We start from the raw sequence: 13,588 nt of genomic DNA, 5'->3' as shown, positions 1-13,588 counted from the left end.
AAAAACATGTTTTTTTTTTTTAGTTAAACATTTAGTGTGTAGGTGATTAAACATTGTTCAAATTTTTTTTATTTTTTTCACGAGTCAGGAAATATTATAAATTAGATTCTAATTTATAATATTTCCCATTGCTGGTCACTTGATGGAGCTATTCCCAAAATTGCAGCATTGCATGTGGTAAAGCAACCACATTGCTTTTTGCTGCAAAATTGGGTAAAAAGCCCTCGCTCTAGTGAGCTCTCAGCATCCCCCCCTCCTTTATCCTGGCTAGTGCCGGGATAAACGAGGGGTTTGAACGGTCTAACCTCCTACACTGTGTGTCGCCATTTTTTGAGCTAACACACAGTGTAGTAGGTTAACATACAGTAGTAAACGTACACAAACACGAACATACATTGAAATCTCTTACCTGCTCCTGCCGCCGCGGCTCCCTCCGGCCCGTCCGCTCCGTCTGCTGCCGCTGGTCCAAGTGCACAAGTCCGGAAGCCGCGACCGGAAGTAGTAATCTTACTGTCCGGCCGCGACTTCCGGTCCACAGGAAAATGGCGCCGGACGGCGCCAATTTCAAATTGGACTGTGTGGGAGCGGCGCATGCGCAGTTCCCACACAGACGGCGTACACAGAAGTGGATGGGACGGGAGCCGTTCGCAGTCCCTATGGGACTGTGGCTGCCGTATTCCATGTCTGTATGTGTCGTTAATCGACACACACAGAAATGGAACAAAAAATGGCAGCCCCCATAGGGAAGAAAAAGTGTAAAAATAAGAAAAAGTAAAACACAAACACACAAATATAAACGTTTTTAATAAAGCACTAACATCTTTAACATATGAAAAATAAATTTGTGATGACACTGTTCCTTTAAGGGAAGAGGCATCAATGTGTACGATCGATTTAAAGGATGCGTATTATCACGTTCCTATCCACCCCGCGTACCAGAGATTCCTCAGATTCGCAGTTCAGGACGGTCCTTCCATTCTCCACTTCCAGTTTGTCTGCCTCCCCTTCGGCCTTTCCTCCGCCCCCAGAATTTTTACAAAAATTATGGCAGAGATCATGGCATTCATAAGAAGTCAAGGTATAGTAATTATACCATATCTAGACGACTTCTTGTTGACAGCAGATACTCCGGCTATCTTAGTCAGTCATCGGTCACAGGTTCTTTCCCTCCTACAAGAATTGGGATGGATAATCAACTTTCAGAAGTCGAGTCTTCCTCCCCAGAAACAGAAGGTCTTCTTAGGAGTACTGCTGGACTCCTCCCTTCAACATTCCTTCCTCCCAAGAGAGAAAAAATACTCCTACTGGCTGAAGTAAGAAAATTTTGGGGGAAAGACGCCTGTTCCATAAGGGAATGTATGCGGATGTTGGGAATGATGACGTCTTGCATCCAATCTATTCCATGGAGCCAATTTCACTCCAGACCCTTACAGAATCTGATCTTGTCCCGGTGGGAATCGAAAACAAAACTCCCTGAATTTAAAAATTCAAATTTCCGAGACTGTGAAATCATCCCTCCTGTGGTGGCTCTGCACAAACAACATAGACAAGGGAGTCCCCTGGAGAACTTCTCCTTATGTAGTGATTACCACAGATGCCAGCAAACACGGCTGAGGGTCAGTAATCCAAGACCAACACTTTCAGGGCACATGGACTGTTCAAATGAAGAGGATGTCCTCAAACTTCAAAGAACTAAGAGCCATATGGGAGACACTTATAAGAGCTTCACCCACTATAAAAGGGAAGCATATAAGAATTTTATCGGACAACACGACAGCAGTGTCCTTTCTTCGCCATCAAGGGGGAACAAGACACCTTCTTCAGGCCCTCTCTACACAAATTTTCAGTTGGGCAGAAGAAAACGTCCTATCAGTCACGGCAGTCCACCTAAAAGGCTCAGAGAACCTATCAGCAGATTTCCTGAGTCGGGAAAAAGTAGACCCTGGAGAATGGTCCCTAAACAGGGAAGTCTTTCTGTCCCTAACCCGAAATTGGGGTTATCCACAAATAGACCTGTTTGCCACGAGGAAGAACACTCAAGTAGAGACATTCTTCTCCCTAAATCTCAGAGACAACCCATTGGGAGTAGATGCATTGTCCCAACCCTGGGACATGGATCTGGCCTATGCCTTTCCTCCGTTTCCTCTAATACCAATGGTATTAAGAAAAATCCAGGAAGATTTGACAAAGCTCATCATTATTCTTCCCTATTGGCCAAAAAGAAGTTGGTTTCCAATCGTACAATACCTAGCGTTGGAAGACCCTATCATGCTCCCAGCCAGGGAGAATCTTCTCTCCCAGGGTCCCTTATTCTTCCAGGGAATAGAAACTCTGAAATTGTCAGCCTGGATCCTGAAAGGCAGATCTTGAGGAACCACGGTCTGTCAGACGAGGTAATTTCAACTATCTTATCAAGTCATAAAGAAGTTACCTCTAAAATCTATCAAAAGATTTGGAAGAAATTCTGTTCCTGGCATGGAATCCCAGGACCAGACCCCTTTTCTCCCAACATTGCGAAAATCCTAGATTTCTTACAATCGGGATTCAAAAAAGGACTTAGCCCTAGGTACCTTAAAAGTACAGATTTCAGCCTTAGGTAATTTTTTTAACACTCCTCTGGCTGAACATCGGTGGATCAGAAGATTCACCCAAGCGGTCTCTAAACTGAAACCTTCCCTAAAGAAATCCGTTCCTACCTGGGATGTGAATGTGGTGTTAACGACTCTTTGTGAGCCCCCCTTTGAGCCGCTCGACACAATTAGTGTGCATTTTTTAACTCTAAAAGCTGCATTCTTAGTCGCTATTACTTCAGCAAGAAGGATTGGAGAAATCCAATCTCTGTCAGTCATAGAACCGTACCTAAAAGTACAAGAGGATAAGATCATCCTAAAGCTGGACCCCTCCTTTATTCCAAAGGTATCTACTGCTTTCCATAGAGAACAAGAAATAATTCTGCCTTCCTTTTATCCAGATCCAAAACACCAACAAGAAGAAAAATTCCATTGCCTGGATGTCAGGCGAACAATTCTTCAGTATCTGGATAGAACCTCCTCCTGGAGACGAGATAAAAATCTATTTGTCCTGTTTGGGGGAAAGAATAGAGGAAAGAAAGGCTCTCTAGCGAGATGGGTAAAAACCACCATACAAGAAGCCTACAAGTCCCAAGGACTATGTGCCCCACAAGGCATCAGAGCCCATTCAATGAGGGCAGTCTCGGCATCCTGGGCAGAAAGAAGAGAAGCCTCTATGGACCAAATCTGCAGAGCTGCCACCTGGTCAAGCCATCATACGTTTTACAAACATTATAGACTCGATGTTCTGTCCGATACGGATTTAAGTTTTGGATGGAAAGTCCTTCAATCCGTAGTCCCGGCCGGAGCATTATAATCTGGTATTGCTCCTGTAGTGCTGTCATGAGGGATGTACTGGAAAATGGCAATTAGACCTACCGGTAATTGTATTTCCAGGAATCCATCATGACAGCACCATTACATCCCTCCCTGATTGAATTCTGATTTGTGCAATTAACATGTCAGTTATTATCCCTAGAAATAAAATCGGGTGGCATCCATCCTGGTGTAGTAACTGAAAAACACTGGCAAGTGGGTGGTGGGAGGGGCCTTTTAACCTCTCTGTCTTCCTGTCCCTACAGAGGTCAAGAGGGCAACCTCCTGTAGTGCTGTCATGATGGATTCCTGGAAATACAATTACCGGTAGGTCTAATTGCTATTTTTTCTCTTTAATCTTAAGAATCAGCACAGACTGGGGAAGAACAAGAAGAGAGAGACTCAGGTGAGAGCAGCTCAATGTCACAGGTTCACAGATATGTCACTATGATAGATTTACAGATACCCACTAATTCAGCACCGCTCACGAGTGCAACATGAAGGGATGAGCAGGGCGCAGCAATGATCAGGTCACCCGAGCCGGGCACAGCAATGATCAGGTCCCCCGAGCCGGGCACAGCAATGATCAGGTCAACCGAGCCGGGCACAGCAATGATCAGGTCAACCGAGCCGGGCACAGCAATGATCAGGTCCCCCGAGCCGGGCACAGCAATGATCAGGTCACCCGAGCCGGGCACAGCAATGATCAGGTCACCCGAGCCGGGCACAGCAATGATCAGGTCAACCGAGCCGGGCACAGCAATGATCAGGTCAACCGAGCCGGGCACAGCAATGATCAGGTCACCCGAGCCGGGCACAGCAATGATCAGGTCACCCGAGCCGGGCACAGCAATGATCAAGTCACCCGAGCCGGGCACAGCAATGATCAGGTCACCCGAGCCGGGCACAGCAATGATCAGGTCACCCGAGCCGGGCACAGCAATGATCAGGTCACCCGAGCCGGGCACAGCAATGATCAGGTCACCCGAGCCGGGCACAGCAATGATCAGGTCACCCGAGCCGGGCACAGCAATGATCAGGTCACCCGAGCCGGGCACAGCAATGATCAGGTCCCCCGAGCCGGGCACAGCAATGATCAGGTCCCCCGAGCCGGGCACAGCAATGATCAGGTCACCCGAGCCGGGCAGCAGCGCTCATTGGGAAGAGGAACTGAAGGGAAATACTTGTATTATTTATTGTTTGTCCTTCACACCCATGTTGGCGCCCTGCTCATATATTCTGCACCCGTGCTGTCTGATGATGTTACTCTCCGGTATAATGACGGTGTCTGATGATGTTACTCTCCGGTATAATGACACTGTCTGATGATGTTACTCTCCAGTATAATGACAGTGTCTGATGATGTTACTCCGGTATAATGACGGTGTCTGATGATGTTACTCTCCGGTATAATGACAGTGTCTGATGATGTTACTCTCCGGTATAATGACACTGTCTGATGATGTTACTCTCCGGTATAATGACACTGTCTGATGATGTTACTCTCCAGTATAATGACAGTGTCTGATGATGTTACTCTCCGGTATAATGACACTGTCTGATGATGTTACTCTCCGGTATAATGACACTGTCTGATGATGTTACTCCGGTATAATGACAGTGTCTGATGATGTTACTCTCCGGTATAATGACAGTGTCTGATGATGTTACTCCGGTATAATGACAGTGTCTGATGATGTTACTCTCCGGTATAATGACAGTGTCTGATGATGTTACTCTCCGGTATAATGACACTGTCTGATGATGTTACTCTCCGGTATAATGACACTGTCTGATGATGTTACTCTCCGGTATAATGACACTGTCTGATGATGTTACTCTCCGGTATAATGACAGTGTCTGATGATGTTACTCTCCGGTATAATGACGGTGTCTGATGATGTTACTCTCCGGTATAATGACACTGTCTGATGATGTTACTCTCCGGTATAATGACACTGTCTGATGATGTTACTCTCCAGTATAATGACGGTGTCTGATGATGTTACTCTCCGGTATAATGACAGTGTCTGATGATGTTACTCTCCAGTATAATGACGGTGTCTGATGATGTTACTCTCCGGTATAATGACAGTGTCTGATGATGTTACTCTCCGGTATAATGACAGTGTCTGATGATGTTACTCTCCGGTATAATGACAGTGTCTGATGATGTTACTCTCCGGTATAATGACACTGTCTGATGATGTTACTCTCCAGTATAATGACACTGTCTGATGATGTTACTCTCCGGTATAATGACACTGTCTGATGATGTTACTCTCCAGTATAATGACGGTGTCTGATGATGTTACTCTCCGGTATAATGACAGTGTCTGATGATGTTACTCTCCGGTATAATGACAGTGTCTGATGATGTTACTCTCCGGTATAATGACACTGTCTGATGATGTTACTCCGGTATAATGACAGTGTCTGATGATGTTACTCTCCGGTATAATGACGGTGTCTGATGATGTTACACTCCAGTATAATGACAGTGTCTGATGATGTTACTCTCCGGTATAATGACAGTGTCTGATGATGTTACTGTCCAGTATAATGACAGTGTCTGATGATGTTACTCTCCGGTATAATGACACTGTCTGATGATGTTACTCTCCGGTATAATGACACTGTCTGATGATGTTACTCCGGTATAATGACAGTGTCTGATGATGTTACTCTCCGGTATAATGACGGTGTCTGATGATGTTACTCTCCGGTATAATGACACTGTCTGATGATGTTACTCTCCGGTATAATGACAGTGTCTGATGATGTTACTCTCCGGTATAATGACAGTGTCTGATGATGTTACTCTCCGGTATAATGACGGTGTCTGATGATGTTACTCTCCGGTATAATGACACTGTCTGATGATGTTACTCTCCAGTATAATGACAGTGTCTGATGATGTTACTCTCCGGTATAATGACAGTGTCTGAAGATGTTACTCTCCGGTATAATGACACTGTCTGATGATGTTACTCTCCGGTATAATGACAGTGTCTGATGATGTTACTCTCCGGTATAATGACACTGTCTGATGATGTTACTCTCCGGTATAATGACACTGTCTGATGATGTTACTCTCCAGTATAATGACAGTGTCTGATGTTACTCTCCGGTATAATGACACTGTCTGATGATGTTACTCTCCGGTATAATGACACTGTCTGATGATGTTACTCCGGTATAATGACAGTGTCTGATGATGTTACTCCGGTATAATGACAGTGTCTGATGATGTTACTCTCCAGTATAATGACAGTGTCTGATGATGTTACTCTCCGGTATAATGACAGTGTCTGATGATGTTACTCTCCGGTATAATGACACTGTCTGATGATGTTACTCTCCGGTATAATGACACTGTCTGATGATGTTACTCTCCGGTATAATGACGGTGTCTGATGATGTTACTCTCCGGTATAATGACACTGTCTGATGATGTTACTCTCCGGTATAATGACAGTGTCTGATGATGTTACTCTCCGGTATAATGACACTGTCTGATGATGTTACTCTCCGGTATAATGACAGTGTCTGATGATGTTACTCTCCGGTATAATGACACTGTCTGATGTTACTCTCCGGTATAATGACACTGTCTGATGATGTTACTCTCCGGTATAATGACAGTGTCTGATGATGTTACTCTCCGGTATAATGACACTGTCTGATGATGTTACTCTCCGGTATAATGACAGTGTCTGATGATGTTACTCTCCGGTATAATGACACTGTCTGATGATGTTACTCTCCGGTATAATGACACTGTCTGATGATGTTACTCTCCGGTATAATGACAGTGTCTGATGATGTTACTCTCCGGTATAATGACAGTGTCTGATGATGTTACTCTCCGGTATAATGACGGTGTCTGATGATGTTACTCTCCGGTATAATGACACTGTCTGATGATGTTACTCTCCAGTATAATGACAGTGTCTGATGTTACTCTCCGGTATAATGACACTGTCTGATGATGTTACTCTCCGGTATAATGACACTGTCTGATGATGTTACTCCGGTATAATGACACTGTCTGATGTTACTCTCCGGTATAATGACACTGTCTGATGATGTTACTCTCCGGTATAATGACAGTGTCTGATGATGTTACTCTCCGGTATAATGACACTGTCTGATGATGTTACTCTCCGGTATAATGACAGTGTCTGATGATGTTACTCTCCGGTATAATGACACTGTCTGATGATGTTACTCTCCGGTATAATGACACTGTCTGATGATGTTACTCTCCGGTATAATGACACTGTCTGATGATGTTACTCTCCGGTATAATGACAGTGTCTGATGATGTTACTCTCCGGTATAATGACAGTGTCTGATGATGTTACTCTCCGGTATAATGACGGTGTCTGATGATGTTACTCTCCGGTATAATGACACTGTCTGATGATGTTACTCTCCAGTATAATGACAGTGTCTGATGATGTTACTCTCCGGTATAATGACACTGTCTGATGATGTTACTCTCCGGTATAATGACACTGTCTGATGATGTTACTCCGGTATAATGACAGTGTCTGATGATGTTACTCCGGTATAATGACAGTGTCTGATGATGTTACTCTCCAGTATAATGACAGTGTCTGATGATGTTACTCTCCGGTATAATGACAGTGTCTGATGATGTTACTCTCCGGTATAATGACACTGTCTGATGATGTTACTCTCCGGTATAATGACACTGTCTGATGATGTTACTCTCCGGTATAATGACGGTGTCTGATGATGTTACTCTCCGGTATAATGACACTGTCTGATGATGTTACTCTCCGGTATAATGACAGTGTCTGATGATGTTACTCTCCGGTATAATGACAGTGTCTGATGATGTTACTCTCCGGTATAATGACACTGTCTGATGATGTTACTCTCCAGTATAATGACACTGTCTGATGATGTTACTCTCCGGTATAATGACAGTGTCTGATGATGTTACTCTCCGGTATAATGACGGTGTCTGATGATGTTACTCTCCGGTATAATGACGGTGTCTGATGATGTTACTCTCCGGTATAATGACGGTGTCTGATGATGTTACTCTCCGGTATAATGACAGTGTCTGATGATGTTACTCTCCGGTATAATGACAGTGTCTGATGATGTTACTCTCCGGTATAATGACAGTGTCTGATGATGTTACTCCGGTATAATGACAGTGTCTGATGATGTTACTCCGGTATAATGACAGTGTCTGATGATGTTACTCTCCGGTATAATGACACTGTCTGATGATGTTACTCCCCGGTATAATGACACTGTCTGATGATGTTACTCTCCGGTATAATGACACTGTCTGATGATGTTACTCTCCGGTATAATGACGGTGTCTGATGATGTTACTCTCCGGTATAATGACGGTGTCTGATGATGTTACTCTCCGGTATAATGACGGTGTCTGATGATGTTACTCTCCGGTATAATGACAGTGTCTGATGATGTTACTCTCCGGTATAATGACAGTGTCTGATGATGTTACTCTCCGGTATAATGACAGTGTCTGATGATGTTACTCTCCGGTATAATGACAGTGTCTGATGATGTTACTCTCCGGTATAATGACAGTGTCTGATGATGTTACTCCGGTATAATGACAGTGTCTGATGATGTTACTCCGGTATAATGACAGTGTCTGATGATGTTACTCTCCGGTATAATGACACTGTCTGATGATGTTACTCCCCGGTATAATGACACTGTCTGATGATGTTACTCTCCGGTATAATGACAGTGTCTGATGATGTTACTCTCCGGTATAATGACAGTGTCTGATGATGTTACTCTCCGGTATAATGACACTGTCTGATGATGTTACTCTCCGGTATAATGACACTGTCTGATGATGTTACTCCGGTATAATGACAGTGTCTGATGATGTTACTCTCCGGTATAATGACAGTGTCTGATGATGTTACTCTCCGGTATAATGACAGTGTCTGATGATGTTACTCTCCAGTATAATGACGGTGTCTGATGATGTTACTCTCCGGTATAATGACGGTGTCTGATGATGTTACTCTCCGGTATAATGACAGTGTCTGATGATGTTACTCTCCAGTATAATGACGGTGTCTGATGATGTTACTCTCCGGTATAATGACAGTGTCTGATGATGTTACTCTCCGGTATAATGACGGTGTCTGATGATGTTACTCTCCGGTATAATGACAGTGTCTGATGATGTTACTCTCCGGTATAATGACACTGTCTGATGATGTTACTCTCCGGTATAATGACACTGTCTGATGATGTTACTCTCCGGTATAATGACACTGTCTGATGATGTTACTCTCCGGTATAATGACACTGTCTGATGATGTTACTCTCCGGTATAATGACACTGTCTGATGATGTTACTCTCCGGTATAATGACAGTGTCTGATGATGTTACTCTCCAGTATAATGACACTGTCTGATGATGTTACTCTCCGGTATAATGACAGTGTCTGATGTTACTCTCCGGTATAATGACAGTGTCTGATGATGTTACTCTCCGGTATAATGACGGTGTCTGATGATGTTACTCTCCGGTATAATGACACTGTCTGATGATGTTACTCTCCAGTATAATGACAGTGTCTGATGTTACTCTCCGGTATAATGACACTGTCTGATGATGTTACTCTCCGGTATAATGACAGTGTCTGATGATGTTACTCTCCGGTATAATGACAGTGTCTGATGATGTTACTCCGGTATAATGACAGTGTCTGATGATGTTACTCTCCGGTATAATGACAGTGTCTGATGATGTTACTCTCCGGTATAATGACACTGTCTGATGATGTTACTCTCCGGTATAATGACGGTGTCTGATGATGTTACTCTCCAGTATAATGACAGTGTCTGATGATGTTACTCCGGTATAATGACACTGTCTGATGATGTTACTCTCCGGTATAATGACAGTGTCTGATGATGTTACTCTCCGGTATAATGACACTGTCTGATGTTACTCTCCGGTATAATGACACTGTCTGATGATGTTACTCTCCGGTATAATGACACTGTCTGATGATGTTACTCTCCGGTATAATGACACTGTCTGATGTTACTCTCCGGTATAATGACAGTGTCTGATGATGTTACTCCGGTATAATGACAGTGTCTGATAATGTTACTCTCCGGTATAATGACAGTGTCTGATGATGTTACTCTCCGGTATAATGACAGTGTCTGATAATGTTACTCTCCGGTATAATGACAGTGTCTGATGATGTTACTCTCCGGTATAATGACGGTGTCTGATAATGTTACTCTCCGGTATAATGACAGTGTCTGATGATGTTACTCTCCGGTATAATGACGGTGTCTGATGATGTTACTCTCCGGTATAATGACAGTGTCTGATGATGTTACTCTCCGGTATAATGACAGTGTCTGATGATGTTACTCTCCGGTATAATGACAGTGTCTGATGATGTTACTCTCCGGTATAATGACAGTGTCTGATGATGTTACTCTCCGGTATAATGACAGTGTCTGATGATGTTACTCTCCGGTATAATGACAGTGTCTGATGATGTTACTCTCCGGTATAATGACACTGTCTGATGATGTTACTCTCCGGTATAATGACACTGTCTGATGATGTTACTCTCCGGTATAATGACACTGTCTGATGATGTTACTCTCCGGTATAATGACACTGTCTGATGATGTTACTCTCCGGTATAATGACAGTGTCTGATGATGTTACTCTCCGGTATAATGACAGTGTCTGATGATGTTACTCTCCGGTATAATGACACTGTCTGATGATGTTACTCTCCGGTATAATGACAGTGTCTGATGATGTTACTCTCCGGTATAATGACGGTGTCTGATGATGTTACTCTCCGGTATAATGACGGTGTCTGATGATGTTACTCTCCGGTATAATGACAGTGTCTGATGATGTTACTCTCCGGTATAATGACACTGTCTGATGATGTTACTCTCCGGTATAATGACAGTGTCTGATGATGTTACTCTCCGGTATAATGACGGTGTCTGATGATGTTACTCTCCGGTATAATGACGGTGTCTGATGATGTTACTCTCCGGTATAATGACACTGTCTGATGATGTTACTCTCCGGTATAATGACAGTGTCTGATGATGTTACTCTCCGGTATAATGACGGTGTCTGATGATGTTACTCTCCGGTATAATGACAGTGTCTGATGATGTTACTCTCCGGTATAATGACAGTGTCTGATGATGTTACTCCGGTATAATGACGGTGTCTGATGATGTTACTCTCCGGTATAATGACAGTGTCTGATGATGTTACTCTCCGGTATAATGACACTGTCTGATGATGTTACTCTCCAGTATAATGACAGTGTCTGATGATGTTACTCTCCGGTATAATGACGGTGTCTGATGATGTTACTCTCCGGTATAATGACACTGTCTGATGATGTTACTCTCCAGTATAATGACAGTGTCTGATGATGTTACTCCGGTATAATGACAGTGTCTGATGATGTTACTCTCCGGTATAATGACACTGTCTGATGATGTTACTCTCCGGTATAATGACACTGTCTGATGATGTTACTCTCCAGTATAATGACGGTGTCTGATGATGTTACTCTCCGGTATAATGACAGTGTCTGATGATGTTACTCTCCGGTATAATGACAGTGTCTGATGATGTTACTCTCCGGTATAATGACACTGTCTGATGATGTTACTCTCCGGTATAATGACGGTGTCTGATGATGTTACTCTCCAGTATAATGACAGTGTCTGATGATGTTACTCCGGTATAATGACACTGTCTGATGATGTTACTCTCCGGTATAATGACACTGTCTGATGTTACTCTCCGGTATAATGACACTGTCTGATGATGTTACTCTCCGGTATAATGACACTGTCTGATGTTACTCTCCGGTATAATGACACTGTCTGATGATGTTACTCTCCGGTATAATGACACTGTCTGATGATGTTACTCTCCGGTATAATGACGGTGTCTGATGATGTTACTCTCCGGTATAATGACAGTGTCTGATGATGTTACTCCGGTATAATGACACTGTCTGATGTTACTCTCCGGTATAATGACAGTGTCTGATGATGTTACTCCGGTATAATGACAGTGTCTGATAATGTTACTCTCCGGTATAATGACACTGTCTGATGTTACTCTCCGGTATAATGACACTGTCTGATGATGTTACTCTCCGGTATAATGACACTGTCTGATGATGTTACTCTCCGGTATAATGACAGTGTCTGATGATGTTACTCTCCGGTATAATGACACTGTCTGATGATGTTACTCTCCAGTATAATGACAGTGTCTGATGATGTTACTCTCCAGTATAATGACACTGTCTGATAATGTTACTCTCCGGTATAATGACGGTGTCTGATGATGTTACTCTCCGGTATAATGACACTGTCTGATGTTACTCTCCGGTATAATGACAGTGTCTGATGATGTTACTCCGGTATAATGACAGTGTCTGATGATGTTACTCTCCGGTATAATGACGGTGTCTGATGATGTTACTCTCCGGTATAATGACAGTGTCTGATAATGTTACTCTCCGGTATAATGACAGTGTCTGATGATGTTACTCTCCGGTATAATGACGGTGTCTGATAATGTTACTCTCCGGTATAATGACAGTGTCTGATGATGTTACTCTCCGGTATAATGACGGTGTCTGATGATGTTACTCTCCGGTATAATGACAGTGTCTGATGATGTTACTCTCCGGTATAATGACACTGTCTGATGATGTTACTCTCCGGTATAATGACGGTGTCTGATGATGTTACTCTCCGGTATAATGACAGTGTCTGATGATGTTACTCTCCGGTATAATGACAGTGTCTGATGATGTTACTCTCCGGTATAATGACAGTGTCTGATGATGTTACTCTCCGGTATAATGACAGTGTCTGATGATGTTACTCCGGTATAATGACAGTGTCTGATGATGTTACTCTCCGGTATAATGACGGTGTCTGATGATGTTACTCTCCGGTATAATGACGGTGTCTGATGATGTTACTCTCCGGTATAATGACGGTGTCTGATGATGTTACTCTCCGGTATAATGACAGTGTCTGATGATGTTACTCTCCGGTATAATGACGGTGTCTGATGATGTTACTCTCCGGTATAATGACGGTGTCTGATGATGTTACTCTCCGGTATAATG

At 43.3% G+C, this 13,588-nt stretch overlaps 1 protein-coding gene across 4 annotated transcripts in view; it reads left to right on the top strand.

Annotated features, from left to right (window-relative positions):
- The window catches only part of CD58 (CD58 molecule), an 84,776-nt gene that overhangs the window by 43,746 nt on the left and 27,442 nt on the right, over nt 1–13,588 (top strand). For 3 of the 4 annotated variants that reach the window (XM_075854736.1, XM_075854734.1, XM_075854732.1), the window contains one exon: nt 3,751–3,792. The exons of the other annotated variant lie outside the window; for it this stretch is intronic. In XM_075854736.1, the coding sequence (XP_075710851.1) occupies nt 3,751–3,792 (42 nt within the window). The remainder of the gene's footprint in view (nt 1–3,750; nt 3,793–13,588) is intronic. 4 annotated transcript variants of the gene reach the window in all.

Source organism: Rhinoderma darwinii, chromosome 2 (assembly GCF_050947455.1).
Source record: "Rhinoderma darwinii isolate aRhiDar2 chromosome 2, aRhiDar2.hap1, whole genome shotgun sequence".
NCBI classification, from domain to species: Eukaryota; Metazoa; Chordata; class Amphibia; order Anura; family Rhinodermatidae; genus Rhinoderma; species Rhinoderma darwinii.
The sequence above is the reverse complement of the archived record's forward strand: the minus strand, read 5'-3'. Positions and strand labels throughout refer to the sequence as shown.